This window comes from Pararge aegeria, chromosome Z (assembly GCF_905163445.1).
Source record: "Pararge aegeria chromosome Z, ilParAegt1.1, whole genome shotgun sequence".
Classification (NCBI taxonomy): domain Eukaryota; kingdom Metazoa; phylum Arthropoda; class Insecta; order Lepidoptera; family Nymphalidae; genus Pararge; species Pararge aegeria.
In genome coordinates this window covers 6,340,159-6,364,009 of record NC_053208.1, presented here as the reverse complement: position 1 = coordinate 6,364,009, position 23,851 = coordinate 6,340,159, and the positions used below count along the sequence as shown (strand labels likewise).

Below are 23,851 nucleotides of genomic sequence, written 5' to 3'. Positions count from 1 at the left end.
CCGCCGTACACGGACTGCTTCAAGCAGTTGAGACCGACTGCTTAAAGCCGCGACCGCGCAGTGAACTATAGTCATTCATTCGCTGCCGTACACACGACTGCTCGAGCAGTCGCGACCGCTTCAAGCCGTCAACTGCATGATGAAATTCCATCGTGCCGTCGACCGCTCGCGAGCGGTTGCGAGGCATACACCGACTGCTCGAGCCGTTGACTGCGCTAGAGCAGTCGACAGCTCTCCGACTTCCCTCTCCCCCCCGCCCTTTGCGGCCTCGCGGCGTCTGTTTTCTCATTTGCCGGCTGTTTTTTGAACATGGAGGGCGTGTGCGATAGTGATGCCCTTATTAGCGCAATTAAAACGCAAGAACTTATTTGGAACTATAAACTTAAGGAACACAGCGACAAAATAAAGAAGAACAATGCATGGGCAATTATTTGTGCCCAAGTAATTGAGAACTTTGATGAAAAACCAGTTGAAGAAAAAAATCAAATCGGTAAGTAAAAAAGTCAGTCATTTAACACACACATTTATTATTTTATTTATTATTAAAAAACAGACTGGTAACAATATAATAGTTGTTTTGCTTCTTATTATATTTTTAATATTTAAAAGAATACAGAGGCTATGTTATACGGACGGCGCCCTTTTGATTTATATCATATTCCATTGCCAATCTAGTTTGCCTTCTTCGCTCACAAAGTAATTAGCAAATTCTTCACGGATTGTTGTTAACATAGGTCCACCTGGACGAACTTGCTGGGTTGAATGTATTATAGAATAAGGAAGACCCTCAAACGTATCCTCAAATTTATTTCCATCTCGTTGTTTTACGTAGTTGTGAAGAACACACGATGATTTTACTATATCCACTGCGAAATCAACGTTGACGTTGAGTGGTCTATGAAAGATCCGCCATTTATTAGCTAATATGCCAAACGTGCATTCAATATATCGCCTCGCACGTGATAACCGATAGTTAAAAATTTTTTTTTTCTCTGGTAAATTCTTGCCACCATATGGACGCATTAAATTTTCCTGCAAGCTAAACGCTTCATCCCCAATAAACACATTCGGTAATAACGGTCCATTTTGTGATATTGCAGAAGGTGGAGGTATATTTAACTTTTTTTCTTGTAACATTTTATATAGACAACTCTCTTCGAAAATAGTCGAGTCAGCGTGCCTTCCATATGAGCCTATATCCACGAAAGTGAACATATGATTACTATCACATACTGCTAGAAGTATTATCGAAAAATAATTTTTATAGTTATAATATGACGATCCACTTTGCGCGGGTTGTATTATTCTAATATGTTTGCCATCAACGGCACCGAGGCAGTTCGGAAACTGAGCATTTTTTTTGAAACCATTTATTATGTCTTTCCATTTATCTTTAGTTAGTTGTTCCATACACATATCCTTCATATGTATCCATATATTTCTGCAAACATCCCTCACTATCTTACCTATTGTTGTTGATGCTATTCTAAAACTATATTGCAAATCCATAAATGTACATCCAGTTGCCAAATACCTGTAAAACATATTTATAAATCAATCAATTATACTAACTTATATTTTTTTGTTGTTACAGCCATGTTAATACAGAAAAAATGGAAAACATTAAGAGATGGATACACCAGATATGCTAAAAAAATTAAACCAAAGAGTGGTTCAGCAGCCCTCAACATTCGGCCATATGCATATTATCAGCAGATGTCTTTTTTAAAGGCAATAATAGAAGATAGACCCGACAAAACAAATAGTTTACAAGAGAGTGAGCACACTGAAATTACGTCCGGAGAAACCGAAAATGGTCAAAATAAAATACCCAGAGAAAGAAACAAAAGAAAATTAACTACTAAAATCACAGATGAGAACGTCTTAATTGAAAAATTATCCAAACGTTTAGATGAAAAAACGCAGAATTCGCGCATTGATAATGAAGATGAAGATAAATTGTTTTTACTATCATTAGTTGGCGAATTCAAAAAAATTAATGAGCATTATAAATTAGATGCTAAGACCGAAATACTTAACGTAGTGAAATACTTTAAAGGGATGACAAATCACACATATCCTTCGAGTTATGGTGACAGGGGATATTCATCGTTTAATGATTATCGTGGACCATGGGGTTATAATACTGGCCCCTCTACCTCTACATCAGTGCCTGGTCCCTCTAGATCAGCAACCGGCCCCTCTACATCAATGGCTGATGACCAAAATTCTCAATTTGAAGACCTTTCATCATGTTCTGTAATGTCCGATGATGTAATTTCCAATATTTTTAATGAATAAAAATTTTAATAATTACTATATATTTTTCTTACCTCAATGTTACTGCTAGTCTTTCTTCAGGTTCGATACTTCTCCTCATAATTGTGTCTTCCCGTTTAATGTGAGACTTTAGTATATTATACAATTCATCAAACGAAGACTTTGACATTCTAAAATAGTTGAAAAATTTTTCTTCATCACTTCTAAGTTCCATAAACAAATGATGGAATTGTCCACGTTGTTCTCTTAATTGCAAAATTGGATGAACCCAAAATTTTCTCTTTTGACGTCGCCGCCGTCGTCTCCGCCTGAGCAGGAGCAGCAAAAGCAGTGCTTCCTCGTCAGAATCCATGACTCGACTGTGGTAGAAAATCAACTGCTCGAGCAGTTGAGTCGTAGCTCGAGCAGTCAACAACCGACAGCTCAAGCAGTCGACGCCGACCGCTCGAGCGGTCCGTGTATTTCACTCAGCCGCTAACTGCTCGAGCAGTCCGTGTACGGCGGCCCTAAGTACCCGGCATGCAAGCAGTCTAATCGGAATTCGTCAAAGAAGTCTGCGTACGAGGTTTGATAACGGAGTATTCATCTCCGGCTTTGTGGACCTCGGGAGGTTTTTCATATTTATCTCTTTTTTAATATTGTCTTTTTGAACTACTTCCAATTCGTAAGGTAAGGGTTTCTATTAACCTTTTATCTATTTTATGGCCGTTTTCCGCCTGACGCCATGAAATAAACCCACTACGACCACACGAAGGTCTCATCCGCCGGCCAACCTACTGAGCACTCTACTTTAAGTACCCGGCATGCAAGCAGTCTACTCCGAATACGTCAAAGAAGTCTGCGTACGCAAACCTCGTACGCAGACTTCTTTGACGTATTCGGAGTAGACTGCTTGCATAACGGAGTATTCATCATCTCTTTTTTGATATTGTCTTTTTGAACTACTTCCAATTCGTAAGGTGTCCATATGTCAATTGTCATTGAGAAGAGGCGTAAGAAACTCCATAGCATCATTTTGGTTCTCTAGGCTAGTGAATTTAAAGTATCCTTCCATTCTTTCACTTAGGCAGAAGTAAGTGGTATTCATTATTTCGAGGGCTTTTAGATCAGTTTGATTGCCACTATTTCTTTTTTAATACATACATCAAATACTAAAGATAATAACTTGTTCGTTCTCTGTACGTAGGGTGTCTAGCTTTTATCTATTGTATGGCCGTTTGTCACCTGAAGTCAAGGACGTATAATCACAATGCTTACACGTGGGGCTTTTCCGCCGCCCATCCTACTGAGCACTCCACCGTAAGTACCCAGCACGCGAGCAGTCTCTACTCCGAATATGTCAAAGAAGCCTGCGTGCGGAGTATCCATCTCCGGCTTAGTGCTCCTCGGGAGGTATTCTATTTCCCTCCTACCCTTTTGAGGTTTGATCCACCATTGAGCGTTTCCCTATCCGCCACCTCGAGATGCGTCCTCTAGGGAATCAGGCTACCCCGAGGGTTCATAACATTGTTATTATTTTTTAAATTTATTTTACGGCCATGTATTCAAGTCCTTTAAGGCCTTTAAAAAAATATTACAGTTTAGCTTAAAACTAAGTAATTATCATTTTCTTTGAAACATTACAATTAACTTAAATCTTACAATTTTTCTACACTATTACAAATAAAAGCAAAAATAGGCTTAAAATATAAACTATTTCTTAATAAGTTTTTAATGTGGCGGGGATCACTCGTTTTATGTTGGTTTTCAGTGTTAATACTGTCTATTTCACTGACTAATATTAATGTCTGAACACTAAAAGCTGAACAACTAAATATAATATTAGGATTCACGTCAGCATCCTCATTTTCGCAGTACTTGCATTTTTTACTTTTATATATCTTTATTCTATGAAGGTGTTGCGTAATTTAGTTCCTTCAGATGGTTGTAGGTAAGTGAAACTCACGATGGTTGGTAACTGAGTATATTTCATCGTCAAACCTAGCCTAATTTATACAAAATTGTCCTAATATTACAACCAATAAAATAATCTACAATTAGCAATTACGATTGATTGACGGGCCGATTGCCGCAGTTGGTAGCCACCCTGCTTTCTGAGCCCAAGGTCGTGGGTTCAATTCCCACAACTGGAAAATGTGTGTGTGATGAGCATGAATGTTTTTCAGTGTCCGGGTGTTTATATGTATATTCTAAGTATTTATTTATAAAAATATTCGTCAGTCGTTTTACTTACTTTGGGGCTAGATGGCGATGTGTGTATTGTCGTAATATATTTATTATTTATTATTGCTGAATAACTGCGGGTGGTAATTATTTATCCAAGCATCTTCCTCTTGTTTCTTGAGTAAACAAATTCTCGCTCCATTACGGATACTATACGCGTCTCATGTCTTGCCGCGGAAAATTGAATCGACATGTTATGGAGGTATTATTTTTTTGCAAGTTTGTGTGTGACGATGAACCTGAAATAAGTTGAAGGTCAAAATGGATATTTTGGTTTTTTGGATCTATGTACTAAGGGTTTCTATTAACCTTTTATCTATTTTATGGCCGTTTGCCGCCTGACGCCATGAAATAAACCCACTACGACCACACGAAGGTCTCATCCGCCGGCCAACCTACTGAGCACTCCACTTTAAGTACCCGGCATGCAAGCAGTCTACTCGGAATTCGTCAAAGAAGTCTGCGTACGAGGTTTGATAACGGAGTATTCATCATCTCTTTTTTGATATTGTCTTTTTGAACTACTTCCAATTCGTAAGGTGTCCATATGTCAATTGTCATTGAGAAGAGGCGTAAGAAACTCCATAGCATCATTTTGGTTCTCTAGGCTAGTGAATTTAAAGTATCCTTCCATTCTTTCACTTAGGCAGAAGTAAGTGGTATTCATTATTTCGAGGGCTTTTAGATCAGTTTGATTGCCACTATTTCTTTTTTAATACATACATAAAATACTAAAGATAATAACTTGTTCGTTCTCTGTACGTAGGGTGTCTAGCTTTTATCTATTGTATGGCCGTTTGTCACCTGAAGTCAAGGACGTATAATCACAATGCTTACACGTGGGGCTTTTCCGCCGCCCATCCTACTGAGCACTCCACCGTAAGTACCCAGCACGCGAGCAGTCTCTACTCCGAATATGTCAAAGAAGCCTGCGTGCGGAGTATCCATCTCGGGCTTAGTGCTCCTCGGGAGGTATTCTATTTTCCTCCTCCCCTTTTGAGGTTTGATCCACCATTGAGCGTTTCCCTATCCGCCACCTCAACAACAACAATTAACTTAAATCTTACAATTTTTCTACACTATTACAAATAAAAGCAAAAATAGGCTTAAAATATAAACTATTTCTTAATAAGTTTTTAATGTGGCGGGGATCACTCGTTTTATGTTGGTTTTCAGTGTTAATACTGTCTATTTCACTGACTAATATTAATGTCTGAACACTAAAAGCTGAACAACTAAATATAATATTAGGATTCACGTCAGCATCCTCATTTTCGCAGTACTTGCATTTTTTACTTTTATATATCTTTATTCTATGAAGGTGTTGCGTAATTTAGTTCCTTCAGATGGTTGTAGGTAAGTGAAACTCACGATGGTTGGTAACTGAGTATATTTCATCGTCAAACCTAGCCTAATTTATACAAAATTGTCCTAATATTACAACCAATAAAATAATCTACAATTAGCAATTACGATTGATTTTAACTAAAAAAACTAAAGAAAACAATTAATAATTATCAACTTAAGAAACACTTTATGAAATGATTATGCAAATGGACAGCAATTAACTATAACGTCCGTCTATCTCTGGTGCTGAAGCAGAACTGAGCTCCGTCTGGCGTGCGCGCAGCCTTGTACCCCGCGCGCCCCTCCAAGCGCGCCCCTCCAAGTCCGCTTGCCTCACGCCACGGCATCGTCCGAGTAGGCCACGCCCCCCAACTTGACTAGTCAAGACTAATGGCTCGTTTACACAGTGCGTGCTGCTGCCTGGCCAGTAGACAGCTACTCGGTTTGTCTACTCGTACGCCAGTAGCTCGGCTCGCCTTTGCTGTCTACACCACACCTAGCTACTGCTCAGTCAGAGTCGTGTCGCGATGTCGAGTGAACTTATTTTAATTAAAAAAACGGTGATACGCTCTATGACAACAATTTTATGTCAGGAACTGGAAAATATCTATAACCATAGCCAATATAAGAAAAAAGAGCGAAAGAAAGGGATTTGGATTAGAGAATGGATGGCTAGAAGATCTTTAGGGGCAACACGTATGATTCTCAACGAGCTTTACCATGAAGACACCCGAGAATATAAAGCAGTGATGAGAGTGACACCTGAACAAGTCGAAAGACTTTTAAATTTGATAAAAACAAAAATAGAACGTCAAGACACATTGATTAGAGATGCCATAGCAGCAAGGGTAAAGTTGGAAGCAACTCTGTGTTTCCTAAGCTCAGGAATGTCATTCAGACTGCTATCAGTATTTTTCAGGATATCTAATGGCGCATCCACACATGCCGCCGGCTTATGCCGCCGGGTTTGCCGCCGACTTTCAGACCGCCTTGCCGCTGACTTTGCCGCCGGCTTTACCGGCGGCCTGCAGTCGCGGTTGCAATTTACGCAGTAGTGTTGTGACTTTCGTTGAAATTAGTCGTGTACGTAGAATCGAAAGATGTTGGACTATGATATAGTTGCGTGTATCGCAAGTGTAGTGTTGTATGTCATTATTCATAAAAAGAACCGCAAAATCAAACGAAGATATTGGGTCAGACCAAGTCTTCGAAATAGGCCTAATGTGTCCCCGATACTTGAAGATTTTAGAAGGGACGACATAAACCGAAGAAATATTCGTTCGAAATTTAACACTTTTCTAAGGATCTCTAGTGAAGAATTTGAAATATTACTGAATTTAACTGGACCCATGATATCAAAAACTGACACCCGCTGGAGAAATGCTGTGTCAGCTTCCGATCGACTAGCAATTACTTTGAGATACCTGGCTACAGGAGACTCTTATTTTTCACTCGGTACACTGTTTAAAGTGTCTCCACAAGTTATTTCTTTAATAATTCTAGATGTTTGTCAAACTTTGGTGTCTACATTATCCAATTATTTAAGGGTAAGTACAAAATATCCGTAACACATTAGGTAGTTAGAAACTGAACACCTACATTAGAAAACAAAACAGACCACATACATTCACACAGTTACGGCATGTACAAGACACAATTATAATATTTGATTTTATACTGTAGGGGAGAGTGCAATGGGTAACAGTGAATCAACTTTTTTGTAGAGCTAAATATTGCCACAATTTAACACTTTTAGAATGTGTTTTTATAATAAAGCCTGAGCAAAATCAATAAGGTACACACTGCCATAGCAATCTTAGGGCTACCTTTCTCAGGTTTATAGATATGACTATTTTTTTAAAGAAAGGATTTCCCTTTCTTTAAAAAAAATAGTCATATCTGATGACGCCATGTGACTTTTGATTCATATTAAATACTTTTTACAAACTGCAGCATTACATTTTTAAAACTTCAAAATATTTTGCTTTCATACTTACTTTTCCGTCGCACCCCGGTAGCGAGTCAAGGGCAATACAAAATAGAACGTAAAATGCTATATCGTGTAAATGTGCGCATTATATAGGCCGCGTTCGATCCACTGTACCCCTTGATCCACCGTTACCCACTCTCCCCTACCTGGAACTTCACACACATTTTACATACATATAACTAGAACTAAACACACAAATATCACAAACAATTTTTTTTACAGATGCCGAATACACATGGAGAATGGCTATCAGTGGCTCGAAGTTTCATGCAGAAATGGAATGTACCTAATTGCGTAGGTGCCCTCGATGGGAAACATATACGTATACTATGTCCAACTAATAGCGGTTCTGAGTTTTTTAATTATAAGTCATATTTCAGTATTGTTTTGCTAGCTTTAATCGATGCCAATTATAACTTTTTATACGTAGACATTGGATGTCAGGGCAGAATATCTGATGGTGGAGTTCTACGAAATTCAACTTTATTTGATATGATACGAGATGGAACTTTAAGTCTGCCACAAGCGATTCCATTACAAGGGAGAAATACACCTGTACCTTTTTATTTCATCGGTGACGATGCTTTCCCCATCTCACAGAATATAATAAAACCGTTTTCTGGATATCATGCAAAAGGATCACCTGAGAGGGTTTTTAATTATAGACTTAGTCGCGGGCGCATGGTTGTAGAAGACGCGTTTGGCATTTTATCTAATAAATTCAGAATTTTGCATTCACGCATTGGTTTACAAAATGAGAAAGCAAAAATTGTCGTGATGGCTTGTGTGCATCTGCATAATTTTATGAAGAGAAATGAAAGAACTACTGATGGAGTTTTGAACGAAATGCAACAAAATATACCGCAGATCGCTCTAAATGTAGAACCAAGTGTAATTAGAAATGAGCTAAAATGTTATTTTCTATCGGAACAAGGTCAGCTTCCTTGGCAATATCAAATATAATGTTTGAAAGAAATAAAATATGATTATTCAAATAATTGTTTTATTTAGGAATCAGAAACATGTATCAATAATTTTAAGCTTTTATTAAAATAAAATAATTTAACCGAAAATATAAACATTTATTTTAGTTTTAAGTAAAGGCATTGCGTTTTTCGTCATTTTAATATGTAACCTTATTTTAATCTATTACACTATTTTCGGTTAAATTATTTGGTTAAATTATTTTCCAAGACTTGTAACAGACTGTCACTTGTATTGACATCTGGGCTATTTTGCATTTCATAGTCTGATTGAACAGAGTAAGAGCGCGAAGTTGAGGGCGACGGTGACATTGCTAACGTTGTAGGTTGGCCGGTGAAGTATCCTGGACGAACATTTTGATAACGAAGAGGCTGAGTAGTATTACTAGTATCAAAATTCATCGAACCCATTCTCATTTCTGCTTCATAGATAATATTCTGGATTTGATGTTGTACTGTACACATCGTGTAATGATCCATCTTCCTCAACTTGCTACTTATATAGTCTGCAAATATAGCAGCATCATCGCGTTGCCTTGCATTAGACGTGATCTCCCTCAGTAATTGCAAAGCTTCATCAACTTCAGGTTCTCTCTCTATATTTCGCTTTCGTGAAGTCCTTGTCGAAGGTAGCGTAGTCTGGGGAGTGATATTATCTTGAGAAGACTGAAAATAAAAAGGAAATCTTATAAATAATTGCAAACAAGCTTCAATACTATATTTTGAATATATCCTATCAGTATGTAAATATTAAATAAAAACCAAGCTTATAAACATAACATGTATGTATAGTGTATACAAATAATTATGTAAGTTTAAGCTACATTTACTCAGTAAATAATTGATATTATTTCTTTATATATTTTTTTTCATCTTACATATCATACTTCATACTTCATACTAATATATACTAATATTATAAATGCGAAAGTGTGTTTGTTGGTTTGTCCTTGAATCACGCCGCAACAGAGCTACGGATCGACATGATTTTTTGCATGGGGATAGTTAAGGTCCTGGAGAGTGACATAGGCTACTTTTTATCCCGGAAAATCAAAGAGTTCCCAAGGGATTTTAAAAACTTAATCCACGCGAACGAAGTCGCGGGCATCAGCTAGTTGGCCATATATCACGTCCTCAAGTATTGCAAATGTCTCACCAGTAACCCTGTACACTCTTCACGAGCGCTTATTCCCGAATACTTCGCTTTCGGTAAGTGTTATGCCGACTACATAAGGTCAAAAACGAGAGTATGCTCGCCCGCGCTCCGTGGTATTATGTATTGTTACCGGGTTGTAGGTAGTAGGTATCTAAAATATTAATACGCGAAGCAAAAACTTTGTACCTACCCCTATTAACGAAAATATTGCATAATGAAATATGTATTTTAAATTTATTATGGTCGACCAACTAGTCTACTTAGGTAATTATAAGAATTTGATGGGTACTTACACTAGGTGTGTGGCTGTTCAGAGTCGGTACCGGTGCATTCTTGTCATTAAGAAATGATAACGCCTTATAAGCAAACCATTTCGGCAATTGAACATCATCCCGTCCAGATCCACTCCTTTTAGATTCTTCAAATTTGCGTTTTTCTCGAAAATAATGGCTAGATAAATTCTTCAGTTTTCTCTCAATTTCTGTTGATGCTATGTTGAACACAGAAGCAATATCCCTAACAGCATCGTTTCTTTTGTTGCGATTCTTGAAATCCATATGCCTTGGGTTCCACAATAGTTCATTTTCTTGATACTTTTCTATTAATAAAAGTACAGCACTATCATCCCAGTTAAATTCTGTCATTTTGTTATTTAAATGAATACGACAACACTACCACTCCGTATCGAAGCCGCAAGCAAACTGCCGCCGGCACCAAAAGCCGCGCGTGCCGCAGGTAAAAGATGCATGAGCCGGCGGCATGGCCGGCGGCCCGGCCGCCGGCCATGCCGCCGGCCGTGCCGCCGGGCATGTGTGGATGCGCCATAAAGCTTCTATATCAAAATTTATACCAGAAGTTTGTGACGCTATTTCTGAAGCATTGGACGAATATTTTCAAGTAAGTAAAAGTCAATTAACTCAATAATACAAGACGATTGACTCATTTATTTTTCAAAAACAAATTAAAGCTTAACTAAAACATTATTGCATGTTGTTTACATAAGCATTTATCATCGCTTTGACTATTGGATCATTAAAGTCAAATGCTTGTCCTGGTTGAACTGGCTGCTGCGCAGAAACCGTTTCTAAATTGGCTGCCTCGTATGATGAATGTGATGATTGGTGATCAACTGATTGAAGTGGCTGATGCACCAAAACTGTTTCTGTAGGCTGATAAGTTGTGCCTGGGAAGGACACACTGGGTCCTGATGATGGTGACGCTATGTAGGACTGTGGTGACGAAGCACTGTATGAGGAAAGGGCAGATGCGTTCCGAGCGTATATAGCTCTTTTTCGGTATCGTGAAAGTACTTGTTGAATTTCATCTTTGGCGTCTAAAAAATCTAGTAATGGGAGCTGCCTCAATTGAATAGCGACATGTTTTCCAACAATGTCATACTCGTCTTCTTGTCTAGAAGAGTTGGAAGCTTCTATAGTACTGTTTAGTAGTTTCAGCTCATCAATAGCTGCTGTAATTCCGCTCATTTCTTGGGCAGTATTATGTGACTTTTTAGCTTTACCCGGGTTTTTTTTCTTTGTCAATGTGCTGTCACTGGAGTAGATTGATCTATCATCAGATTTATCAAGAGTTTTATCACCCGTTTTATCATCAGTATTTTCATCAGTGCCGTCTTGACTAACATTTTCATCCGCCATGTCTTGACTAACAGCATTTTCCAAATCCGCCGGTGTGTTGTCTTTCTGCAATTGGAATATAAAATTAATATTATCTTTTTCAGGTACCAAGCAGAAAGGAATGGGAAGACGTACAAGTAGGATTTCACCACAGGTGGAACTTTCCAGGATGTTGTGGAGCCATCGATGGCAAACATGTGGTGATTCAAGCTCCGCCCAATTGTGGTAGTGAATACTACAATTATAAAGGAACAAACAGCTTGGTGCTCCTAGCGATCGTTGATCATGACTACTGCTTTTTGTGGACATAGGCTCATATGGGCGAAATTCTGACGGTGGTGTTTTCCAAGCTTCCTCGTTGTATCCAGTGTTGGAAAATGGCACATTATTGCCAGAAGGCGGTTTTGTACTGGGAGATGATGCTTTTCCTCTTAAGACGTACTTATTGAAACGCTATCCCAATGAGACTACGACAGCTGAAAAAACTTACAATTACAGATTCTCTAGGGCAAGACGCATAGTAGAAAATGGATTCGGTATTTTAGCATCTCGCTTTCGCGTTTTGGGAAAACCTATCCAGTTGCAAGAGGAGACCACAATAAAAATTATTCGAACTACATGCGTACTGCACAACTGGTTACGGAAATCTTCACCACACATCTTCATAATCTACACTCCTCCTGGTAGTTTAGATTATGAAGATATTACAAATTTCACTGTCAACCTTGGAACGTGGAGATCAGAAATAAATGCATTACCGAGTATCGCCCGATCGCGAACAAATAACAGATCAAAAGCTGTTGCCGAAAAATTGAGAGAAAAATATAAAAACTACTTCTGTAATGACGGTGCTGTCTCCTGGCAAAGTCGTATGATTAATATCTAGAAATGTAACCAAGTACATTTATCAGTCAAATAAAGAATTAGGTACTCACCAGATTGGATGTTGTTTTCTTTTCTTTTAAATTAATTGTTTTCATTATATAATCCATTATATCAAACCATTTTATGTTTTAGGTTTGTACACATCGTCTGCGCCAGCGCCACTCTTCTTGCTTTTTTCTATTTTATTCACTTCTTGATTGTAGGTGGACCGTAAATTTTTTATTTTCTTGGTTACCTCACCGGTGTTACCTAGGTGCATTTCTTTTGCGATATGTTCCAAAGATTATTTTCTCATATCCCTATTTCGATAGTTTTTATCGAAACAATTCCATAGGTTTTCTTGTTCGCTGTAGAGTTTCATGAATGAAATATTATTGTCAGAAGACTATCTATCCGTACCCATTTCGAACTCGATTTAGTACATAGGCGTAGCACACAAAAAACACGGCTTCCACTCACAACTGTCCGGCTGGCACTGGCGAGCTACTGCCGAACGCGTCCAAACGATGCGAGCGACGCACGAGCCGCTGTCATGAGCGTGTTGCTGCCGGGCGAGCAGGCGAGTGAAAACAATAAATGTTGAAGTAACTCGGATGCGAGCTGCTTCCAACTCGCACGTACGAGTTACTCGTAAGTTACGTCCAAACAGTGCGAGTAACTGCAGTGCAGCTACTCGGAAGGCTTACTCGTACGCTAGCTCGCACTGTGTAAACCAGCCATAATTCTCTGCTAATTCGGCTTCTCCTGATGGCGGCGCGTCCTCGCCAGCAGAATCATCTAAATAGGAGAGCTGAAGTGGCTGCAGACCTCCAAGCTTATTGGAGGGTGATGCAGGATTTGAGGCACCTGGCGTTAAAAACTACTGGATAACTGGTTCTCACCTGTTTCAAAATCATCGTCACCTGAAAGTCATAATTAGTTTCATAGTTAAACTTAAACCAATTGAAAGTAAGAGAGATGTTCTTTCAAAACGTTTGGACAGAGCCCTCGGGTATATCCAGAAAGAAAACTCTCAAACTTTCATATCATCAGGGTAGAGCCCTCGGGATACCCGCTACAATATGAACAAAAGGAAAGGAATAGGACGGAAGAGCCCTCAGGATGCCAACTATGTATTGCCCGGGTACATACGAGGGGGCGTTTTTAAGTTCGCGGAATCGGGGGTAAGACGGAAATAAAAAACTAATAATAAGTTTATTTTTCCTTTTCAATATATTCTCCTGCAACCCTAATACATTTTTCAGATCTTTCAATTAGCTTATGTATACCCTCGAAAAAAAATGTTTTTTCTTTGTCTGAAAAATAAGCTGAAATTGCTTCCTTCACTTCTTCATCGCTTGAGAACTTCTTCCCCCGAAGTTCTTTTTTCATTTTTGGAAAGAGATAATAATCACTGGGAGCCAGGTCAGGACTGTAGGGTGGATGAACCAAAATATCGAAGCCCATCTTATACAGGGAAGCCAACGCAACACGGCTCTTGTGCACAGGCGCGTTGTCGTGCAGAAGGAGGACACCTTTGGTTAATTTTCCCCTTCTTTTTGCCTTGATTGCTTCCTTTAATCGCTCTAAGATTGAAGCGTAGTATTCTCCGGTTATGGAGACACCTTTATCTTTATAACCTATCAACAAGATTCCTTCTGAGTCCCAAAAGATTGTCGCCATGATTTTTCCCGCCGACTGTGACACCTTAAATTTCTTTGGTGGTGGTGTACCTTTTTTTTGCCACTGCATAGAATCTTGTTTGGACTCAGGTTCATAATGATGAACCCAAGTTTCATCCCCAGTAACAATTCGAGTCAATACTCCATCCTGGTCTTTATTACAGAGGTCCAAAAACGCGCGAGAACACTCTACGCGCTGTTGTTTTTGAGGCGGCGTGAGCATTCTCGGCACCCACCTTGCACTGACTTTGGTCATGCCGAGATGATCGTGAAGAATTTTAAATATGGTTGTATCGGATACTCCAACCATTTCTGCGAGCTATTTCTTCTTTAGTCTAGCATCTTCCAGTATGAATTTTTCCACTTTTTGAATTATTTCCGGAGTAGTCACCTCGATCGGCCGTCCTGGCCGAGGATCATCTTCAAGTGAGGCCCTGCCTTGCTTAAAAAGGGTATGCCACTTATAAACCATGGTTTTACCGGGGCAAGACTCCCCGTAAACGGATGACATCTCTTCAAGTATGGTTTGAACCTATTTACCTTGCTTGGTAAGGAACTTTATGACAGCGCGGTGCTCGATTTTCTCCATTTTTCACAATGTTCTTCCCAACTGAGTTGTTTGATCGACGATAATTCAAATAGTAATGGCCCGATTAAAACACACGTTCTATTTATACTAATAATGAGCTACTTAACCAGTTACGACTAAGGAAAGTACCCTCATTTATTAATTACCTACCCATTCCGCGAATATAAAAATGCACCCTCGTAGTATAGGAAAGGAAAAGGAATAGGAACTGTGCAGAGCCCTCAGGGTAACACAGTAAAAGTCAAAGTAGTACAGAGCCCTCAGGAATGTACACAACACACACGTGCAGAGCCCTCAGGAATACACGGTAAAACTCAATTAGTACAGAGCCCTCAGGAATGTACACAAAACACAAATGTGCAGAGCCCTCAGGAATACACATAACGTGACTTTCTTCGCGTGGGTACCAGTGGAGTATCTTTTCAGTCCATCGCCCGTCCTTGGCTCTCGCTATGTGTCCGGCCCAGCGCCATTTAAGGATACATGCTAGTTTCGCCGCGTCGATTATTTTCGTCCTTTTCCTAATGTATATATTTTTAATTTTGTCTTTTATTTTTAGGCCTAGCATGCTCCTTTCCAGGGCTCTCTGTCAAACCTGTATTTTATGAATCACATTCTTAGTAATAGGCCAGGTCTGGCATCCATATAATAGAGTCGGTGTAACCACTGAGTCCATAGCTTTTTTCTTCATTCTGACATCCATGTTTGACTTGAATATATGTTTGAGAGACCAATATGAGGCCCAGGCTTTTTTGATTCTTCTTTCGACTTCAACAACATAATGTCCTTGAAAAGATACACTCTGGCCTAAGTACACATACTCATCAACGTATTGTATAGATTTTTCGCGTATAGAAACTATTATGCTCTCCATTTGACATTAAACAAGTTTTTTCTGGATTCATTTCTAAACCACATTTTCTACTTTGGAAATCTAGTGTTTTTATCATATATATGAGTTGTTCATAGTTTTCTGCTAAAATAACTAAGTCGTCAGCGAATCGAAGATGGTTTAAGTATTCTCCATTTATATTTATGCCTAATCCAGTCCAGTCTAGCTTTCTGAAGATATTTTCTAGGAGAGCATTAAAAAGGCTGGGAGAGATCGGATCTCCTTGCCTTAAGCTTCATACATACGTAACGATTTATCGTAGCGATTTCAGACTGTGCATCTGCACAGTCTGAAATCGAACGTTCCTAGTGCCTCCACACGCCTCCGATATCGACGTCGATCGGGCAGTTCTCCGCAGAAGCTCGCGCAAGATACATGTTAACAATGGAAGATAATGACGCACTTGCTATATTAGGCCTGGTTATGTGTTTAAAGACAAAAAAGAAGCGGAGTCTATGGTGTAAAGACTGGCTCATGAAAAGGAAGCAATTTTCTCATACCAACTTGTTATGCGAGTTGAAATTTGCTCCGCAAGATTGGCATAACTATTTAAGGATGAATGAAGAGGCATATTTAAATCTGCTGGCTTTAGTTTCTCCACTAATAAAGAAACAAGACACTGTAATGAGAGAAGCTATAAGTCCTCATGAAAGATTAACTGCTACACTGCGATTTCTAGCTACAGGACGTTCCTACCAATGTATGAAGTTTTCTACAATAATATCACCGCAAGCTCTTAGCCAAATAATCCCTGAAACCTGTGATGCTCTGTACGAGGTTCTACGGAAAGATTACTTAAAGGTAAGGAATGAAAAATACTATATTAATCAACAAATTATTTATTAATTAAGCTTTTAGGACGTATTGAAGAACATTTTACGAATAAGTTAAGTACTTTTTTATTAATCATTAAAATTACGTAAATAGGAAGTAATTGTATTATCAATGCGACGGCGCTAGTGTCGCCAACGGCATATTAGCTCCGTGATAAACTATTATTAAAAATATAATACAACGCAAATTGTCCAAAAATAAGTTCTGTTTAAACTTATAACAGTGTAAAGCAACAGTGGAAGTGTTTGTGAAGCTAGCTTTTAAAGAAATCCGGTAAAAACCCGTGTTGTAAATACTGACAAGTCTCTGTGTTTTCATACTACAAAGAACGTAAAGATAACATTAAATCTCCCTCAGACCTTGAAATTGTGCAATGTGCAGTGGTGTTTCGACTTACTTATAACTGATTTTTATCAATTAGTGTTGAAAATTTAGATTTATCACAAAAAATAGTAGTTCATAGTAATACTATTAAACATATTCAAAAGTGGGTAGAAAACTAATCACATTACGTGGCCTGTCGCTACGAGACCGGAACATCATCCTGGCCAACTATTTCGCCACTTTTAGTACGTGCATCAGTAGCGAGTTTGGTACTACAGCTGCCTTAAATTCGCATAACACCCGGTTCGAATCCTACCAACTACGTGCCGAGATTATTTTCGTTTTTAATTTCATTTTATAATTTCGTTACAACAATGGTTGGTACTTGTGAAGCATGCAAAGAGCACATCAGCGTAACCGTAAAGCGGATAAAATGCAATCTGTGTAGCTGTATGTATCACTCTGACTGCGTTGGATTTACGGGTGACTCGACGCAAGCGAGGACTCAGTGGAAGTGCCCGAACTGCGTTGCTGCAGCACGAAAAGGCGGGGACAACAGTAACACGCCAGTTCGAGTTGACAAATTAAACAAGATCCAGCGCTCGGTTTGTGACGATTCTGATGATGCGTTGTCCAAACGTGACGTCACAAAAGAGTTAACTGATAACTCAAAGTTACTCTGTCGTTTTGAGAACATCTTAGACTCTAAGCTGAAAACAATCAAGTTCGAAATAGTCGAGGAACTTAAAACGACCATTTTTGCGGAAATAAAAAGCGAAATCGCATCTCTGTCGTCAGAATTCTCCCAACTTCAGGCCTCTTACAGTCAGCTCCAGATAGAAAACGATCATCTCAAAAACGACTTACGCGTACTACAGGAGCGCATCGATGCATCTGATGATCAGGTATCGGACCTGCGCGCCCAGTTCGGCAGACAACAGCAACAGGCAAGAATTAACAACTTAGAAATCGTAGGGCTGCCTCAAACGAGTAGTGAATCGCCAGTGGATCTTGTTTTAAAGATTGCCAGGCATGCGGGCGTTGAACTCAAGCAGGGCGATATCGAATTTGCACACCGTGTCCAACCACAAAAGACCATAACGGGAAGACCCAAGCCCATTGTAGTAAAAATGAAAAACCGACTGTGCAAAGACAATCTACTCTCCGGATTAAAAAGAAAAAAGGGCGTTTGTACGAAAGACATAGGCATCGAAGGCACGGAGAAAAAAATTTTCGTAAACGAGCACCTAACACCGGAAAACAAGCAGTTACTAAAAGCTACTAAAACTCTTGCACAACAAAAGGCTTACAAGTATGTATGGGTACGTAACTGCAATATTTTTTTAAGAAAAAACGAGGAATCACCTGCTTTGAACATACGTCTCGAAAAGGATCTATCCAAAATAAAGTGACCGTAAGCGTTAAACTTTCCTCGAATTATCTTTTTATAAATGACTTTAGTACCTGTACTAAATATTCGCAACATACACGACTATTCCATACTCGACACAATAACTTACACACTCTAATATTTCATTCATCATATTATGCACTACACATAAATAAATTTCAGCAAACTAAACCACACATCCTACAGTTCTCTTTTGCACCTCATACTACACTCAATAAAACAAGCACACACTACTTTAGTAACTCTGTTTCCAAATTTCTTCTCCATGCTTCAAATAATTGCCTTCTAGCCTACACTTACCCTTTAAGAGCAACACGTCGTAAACCACGTAATTCTTCAAAATACAGTATATATTATAGTTTTATGTTTGTATTGACCACGTTATGTCCACAGGCGCTAGTCCCATAGAATTACTTTACCAAAATGTACGTGGTTTGCGTACCAAAACTGAGATGTTTCGACTAAATATTTTAAATCACAGATATGATCTCATCTTAATCACAGAATCATGGTTAACAGAAGGTATTTACGACCGTGAAATTTGCGATGATAGATATGACGTCCTTCGGTGTGATCGAAACTCAAAGACATCCACTAAAAAAAAGGGTGGCGGAGTCTTATTATGTGCGCGTAAAGAGTTAAATATACAGCTCCATCGGGAATGGACGTGTCCTGGCGTCGAATCTTTATGGGCGACTATACCCGCTCAGTCCCAGCAAATTCAAGGTACTCGTAATATTCACATCGGGTTAATCTATGCGCCACCAGACAACATCTTACCGACTCGACTTGAATCCATTTCCTCTCGACTTGCTGAGCTCATTGCCCAGTACCCTAACGACTACATTATCTTAGCCGGAGACTTCAATCTACCTAACGTAACGTGGTCTGACTCCGGACCCACCATCCGCAAACGCGGACCAGTTGAGTTACATAATGCCTTTATGAATATAATAGATATATGTAACCTATCTGGACTAAAACAACTTAATACTATTCCTAACAGTAAGCATAACACCTTGGATCTTTTGTTCAGTAATATTGACTTCAGTGTGAACCACTGCCCAGATCCTCTAGTCCCCGAAGACACGTTTCACCCGTGTCTCCAATTCAATCTCTCTAATCTGCTTCTTCGTAACACTCGCCAAAAACCTGTCAAAAAACCCAACTTTTTCAAAGGAGACTACAGGCAAATCAACGAGCATTTGTCCAATATCAATTGGCACGAAGCACTCTCAGCTAAATCAATGAACGATGTAGTTGAAATATTTTATTCCATTCTAAACGAAGCAATTAAGAGATTTGTCCCAGCAAAAGTAAAGTACAAATCTAATTTTCCAGTATGGTATTCTAAACCTTTAATCCACATAGTGAAAGATAAACTCCGTAAGCACAAAGAATGGAAAGTGTACAAAAATCCCCGCGATTATGATGAGTTTGCTATTCTAAGAGCGAGACAAAAACAAATACAGAATAAGTGTTACACCTCTTACATCCAAAATATGCAAACTTACATTGCAAAGGACCCTAAGCTTCTCTTTTCCTTCACTAAATCTCTTAGAAATAGTAAAAATGGATACCCCACCAAGCTTACATTAGGCAACACCGTATACACAGATGAAGAGTCTGCTTGTTACGGTTTCAGTGAATATTTTGAGAGTGTTTTCGCAAAACCGGCAAGTTCCTACGACGCTATGAGCCACTCAAATTCGAGCTATAAAGAATCCATCTGTAAAATCACCATTGACGAGAATACTGTACTCAAGCTTCTCAAAACTCTAAAAACTAATAAGGGAGCCGGTAGCGATGGTATTCCTCCAATTTTTCTAACCAAATGTGCTACGAATCTGGCGAAACCTCTCACGATCATCTTTAACCTCTCTTTAAATGTCTACTGCAGTTTCCCAGACATCTGGAAACAAGCACTAATAGTCCCCATTCATAAAAGTGGATCAAAAACTCAAATAGAGAATTACCGACCTATCTCTATTCTTAACGTAATGAGCAAACTTTTCGAATCAGTTATTTATTCATACATATCCCCAATCATTTCGAGATCTATCCCTTACGAGCAGCATGGCTTCATGAAAAATCGTTCCACTGTTACCAACTTAGCAGTCTTCACGGACTATGTATTGCGAAGCATGGATGAGAGATGCCAGGTGGATGTGATCTACACGGATTTCGAAAAAGCTTTCGACCGTGTGGATCACGTGATCCTACTCCACAAGCTAAGCGTCCTAGGAATAAGCGGGAACTTGCTCCGATGGCTGACTTCATACATCAAAAACCGTATGCAGGCTGTAGTAACGGGCAGTGCTAGGAGCAACTTTGTAACCATACCGTCAGGGGTACCCCAAGGGTCTATCCTTGGTCCCCTCTTATACAACGCCTATCTTTATGATATTGGTAGCTGTTTCAGCCATGCGCAACATTTAATGTTTGCTGACGATATGAAAATTTTCCTTAAAATACGTTTCCTTGAGGATTGTTCTCGGCTGCAAGAAGACTTAAACAACCTGAGTAAGTACTATGCCAGGAATAGAATTATTGTTAACGTTAAAAAATGTCACCACATTACTCTATCCCGTAAAACTAGCTCAATAACTTACGACTATCAAATCAATGGTTCAAACATTGCTAAAGTCCAAACCGTCCGAGACCTGGGTATTAAAATTGACACTAAACTATCGATGAATGACCACGTCGAAGTTGTGGCGGACAAAGCCTACAAACAACTAGGATTTATTAAACGAGTAACACGTAATTTCAGTAATATAGAATGTATAAAAACCTTGTATTTTGCGTATGTTCGTAGTATTCTCGAATATGCATGTGTTAGGAAATAGGGAATTACAGCACTTTATCTATGATAAACCCGATGATTATATTAAATATATCAACAAATCATAGTTTGTATACTCATTGATAATGTATTGAAAATAGAATAATGGACTTTAGTAGACTGTCAAATAAAAGTATAGGATCTATGGCGGGAGACGCGAGTTTGACAAGTTAGATTGGCGGCAAAGAAAAGGGAGGACGGATTTAAATTAATGAATTGAGAAAAGGAGATTAAGTAAAGTATTGTGGATAGAACGTTACAAATTGTGAATAGATGATTTATAATGGAAACGATAAACGTAACGAAATATTGTTGTGGCGGAACAAGAGTCGTATATACTGGTGATGGAGTTGAGATAAGTTGTTAAAAGTTGTTGGTACTATGGTTGTACCTGATGTTGCATCAGATAAGTATATCTCTTATATCCTTTGGGTTATTTAGGTATCATATATGGAGCCCTAGCATTATTTCATACAGATAGCTTATGTAGCAGAGGTTGCTCTGTACAAACAATTTGTTTCAAAAGTCCTGATGTTATAAGTGATCATAGTATTTATGTTTGACCTGTCTTATATGTCTTGTATCAAAGGGCCTAGCGTTATAACATATGATAATGTTGTAATTGTGTTTATAAGTCTTGTTTTAATTGATTGAATAAAAGAGCAACGGTAGAGTTTCTTGCCAGTGGTCTTCTCTGCCGAAGACAGCATTCCGAACTGGTAGTAGAGTCATTTGAAGGTAACAAGTAATATGAATTATAGAGAAGCCTAATATACAGTATTAGAGTCAGTCCAGTTGTTTTATTTCACTCCTTGGGAAGTCAGGTTTATAGAGTACAGACCCACAACACTGCTCTAAAGCAGGTTGGTGGGATTTAATGATGTCTTTTATAAATTTAATACTTTAATAGGAAGGAAGAATAATAGTCATGAGAATAAATAAGTACTGCTAAGAAACTAGGTATTTAGCTTCAATAATACTGTTAATTAATGAAAGATCTAAGTGCCATCCTGAACATTGTGGGTATTATAGTGAATATCTGAATACCTGGGCCTTTCATTCTTTATATTTTTTTAGCATCAGAAGTGGGATCCTATTCATGTCCAATTTATGCCTTTCTCTAATGCAGATTTACTTTTTTTAGAACCATCCCGTCAAATGTGGACATAGTAAAGAGTTTGATGTTTTTAATGATGCCTCAACTTTTTGCTGCTATGTGCTGAAACAGAAACACTCTGGAGACAAAGCACCATGCTTGTTGAAATTCTATATAAGGATATGTGATCCGGAGAACCAATTGATATGATATTTTTATTTTTTATTTTTGTTGTTTCTTCTTTGCAAAGATAGTACTTATTATTTGAAACTGGTATGGCCTAGTGGCTCTTTTTTACTTGGAGTCAAAAATAGATTTGATTTATATTTGTTTTGTTTGTTATAAACCAACTAGTCAAGTTAGCCAAACAGAATGTGTGATAAGTTTGATTAATTTGAATTATCAAGTTTTATTTAATTAATAAGGTTAGCCAAATGGAATTTGTGCTAAGTTTTATTTTATTAGACTGTCCAGGTTAAAATAATTTAACTGGTCAGGTTAGCCGAACGGAATGTGTAATAGATTTTTCTTTTGATTCTTATTTATTACATACAAGATTTCAAGTTTATATTGAGCAACTAGTCAGGTTAGCCGAGCTGTTAACTTTTATTTAGGAACTTTTCTATGTACTTCGAGATCGAAGTACTTGTCAGGAAAGCCGAGATACGAGAGATTATGTAAATTATTCAGAACATATAAAAGAATACACATAAAACAAAACAAAAAAAAAACAAAAAAAAAAAAAATTTTTGTTGGTAGAATAGAATAGAATATGATTATGTATCAGAACAATACATATAGGGAAAATTACTAGTGAATAGCTAAATGAAATAGTTTAGTGTCTATGTTGGATTGTGCGAAGAAAATAATTGGGAGTCAGCTTAAATGTTATGGGTTAGGTTAGTAATCTTTCAGTATGATGGTTAGAGAAGTTCTTAAAATTATCTAAATAAAATACAATTATAAACTAAATTAATGTTGCTGCCGCAAAGGAAAATATATAAGTTGCATTATAAATAATTAGATTATACTTAGGTTTACAGTTGTTTGAATTATCAAATTGTATGTGAAATTTTAAGAGTCCTTGCATGATAAATGATTCTGTTAAACAGGTGGTTTAATTGATGTTTAGATTGAAATAAAACATTGAATAATAGAAATAACAATTGAACATATACCTTGGCTTTTTTGATGATATGATAAAAAAAAAAGGTAAACCCTCCATAATAGAAATAATTCCATCTTAGCGTTTTTATATTAATTTATTTATATTTATCTTATATATTACTTGACTTGGACAGTGAAAAGAATATGAATACCACCAGTGGGTGATGATTATGTTGATATCATCAGTAGGAGTTGGTGTTTTGGTATTGGCTAAGTAAGTCATGCGTCAGGTTCTTGCCCACAGCTGATTAAGCTTCAGTGTTTGTGAGTAAGGAGCTGTTGAGACTTGTATTGCACATTGTTCGAATTGCCTTGGCATATTTAGACTGTACCTATTGCATCTGTGACTAAATGAGACTAACAATGCAAATAACAGAATTGAGGAGAAATACAATTATGTGTATATTTTGATAAAGTTGGACTGGAGGCAAATGGATAAATTGTTTGAGATTTATATTGAGATGGAAATATTTGGATTGTAATTGTACATGTTAAAATGTACAAGATAAATGAAAATGAGTATTTTTGATTTAC

General features: G+C 38.1%; 5 protein-coding genes and 1 pseudogene across 5 annotated transcripts; 3 read left to right on the top strand and 3 right to left on the bottom strand.

Annotated features, from left to right (window-relative positions):
• Positions 1-295: 295 nt before the first annotated feature.
• On the top strand, positions 296-2,319 carry LOC120636479. The gene is made up of 2 exons (XM_039907979.1): positions 296-490; positions 1,595-2,319. The coding sequence occupies exons 1-2, from the start codon at positions 310-312 to the stop codon at positions 2,299-2,301; spliced, it is 888 nt and encodes a 295-aa protein (XP_039763913.1). The 5' UTR covers positions 296-309; the 3' UTR covers positions 2,302-2,319.
• LOC120636476 (protein ALP1-like) lies at positions 489-2,786 on the bottom strand. The gene is made up of 2 exons (XM_039907974.1): positions 2,334-2,786; positions 489-1,534 (listed from the first exon to the last, which is right to left on the bottom strand). The coding sequence occupies exons 1-2, from the start codon at positions 2,630-2,632 to the stop codon at positions 649-651; spliced, it is 1,185 nt and encodes a 394-aa protein (XP_039763908.1). The 5' UTR covers positions 2,633-2,786; the 3' UTR covers positions 489-648.
• A 3,993-nt stretch (positions 2,787-6,779) lies between these two features.
• Positions 6,780-8,852, top strand: LOC120636186. Its single transcript, XM_039907533.1, has 2 exons — positions 6,780-7,397; positions 8,063-8,852. The coding sequence occupies exons 1-2, from the start codon at positions 6,951-6,953 to the stop codon at positions 8,801-8,803; spliced, it is 1,188 nt and encodes a 395-aa protein (XP_039763467.1). The 5' UTR covers positions 6,780-6,950; the 3' UTR covers positions 8,804-8,852.
• A 104-nt stretch (positions 8,853-8,956) lies between these two features.
• Positions 8,957-10,755, bottom strand: LOC120636187. Its single transcript, XM_039907535.1, has 2 exons — positions 10,273-10,755; positions 8,957-9,489 (listed from the first exon to the last, which is right to left on the bottom strand). Exons 1-2 carry the CDS (start codon positions 10,621-10,623, stop codon positions 9,010-9,012), a joined length of 831 nt encoding a protein of 276 aa, XP_039763469.1. The 5' UTR covers positions 10,624-10,755; the 3' UTR covers positions 8,957-9,009.
• A 204-nt stretch (positions 10,756-10,959) lies between these two features.
• Positions 10,960-12,917, bottom strand: LOC120636419 (annotated as a pseudogene).
• Positions 12,918-16,686: 3,769 nt separating this feature from the next.
• On the top strand, positions 16,687-18,210 carry LOC120636417. Its single transcript, XM_039907891.1, has one exon. The coding sequence runs from the start codon at positions 17,173-17,175 to the stop codon at positions 18,208-18,210; it is 1,038 nt and encodes a 345-aa protein (XP_039763825.1). The 5' UTR covers positions 16,687-17,172.
• Positions 18,211-23,851: the final 5,641 nt, after the last annotated feature.

Bases quoted from the DNA above. Each gene is read 5' to 3' on its own strand.
- LOC120636479 (XM_039907979.1), top strand. From the start codon at position 310: ATGGAGGGCGTGTGCGATAGTGATGCCCTTATTAGCGCAATTAAAACG. The intron at 491-1,594 runs GTAAGTAAAAAA...TTGTTGTTACAG, and splicing joins TGAAGAAAAAAATCAAATCG to CCATGTTAATACAGAAAAAA.
- LOC120636476 (XM_039907974.1), bottom strand. From the start codon at position 2,632: ATGGATTCTGACGAGGAAGCACTGCTTTTGCTGCTCCTGCTCAGGCGG. The intron at 1,535-2,333 runs GTAAGAAAAATA...TATGTTTTACAG, and splicing joins AGACTAGCAGTAACATTGAG to GTATTTGGCAACTGGATGTA.
- LOC120636186 (XM_039907533.1), top strand. From the start codon at position 6,951: ATGTTGGACTATGATATAGTTGCGTGTATCGCAAGTGTAGTGTTGTAT. The intron at 7,398-8,062 runs GTAAGTACAAAA...TTTTTTTTACAG, and splicing joins CATTATCCAATTATTTAAGG to ATGCCGAATACACATGGAGA.
- LOC120636187 (XM_039907535.1), bottom strand. From the start codon at position 10,623: ATGACAGAATTTAACTGGGATGATAGTGCTGTACTTTTATTAATAGAA. The intron at 9,490-10,272 runs GTAAGTACCCAT...TTTTATTTTCAG, and splicing joins TGAACAGCCACACACCTAGT to TCTTCTCAAGATAATATCAC.
- LOC120636417 (XM_039907891.1), top strand. From the start codon at position 17,173: ATGGTTGGTACTTGTGAAGCATGCAAAGAGCACATCAGCGTAACCGTA.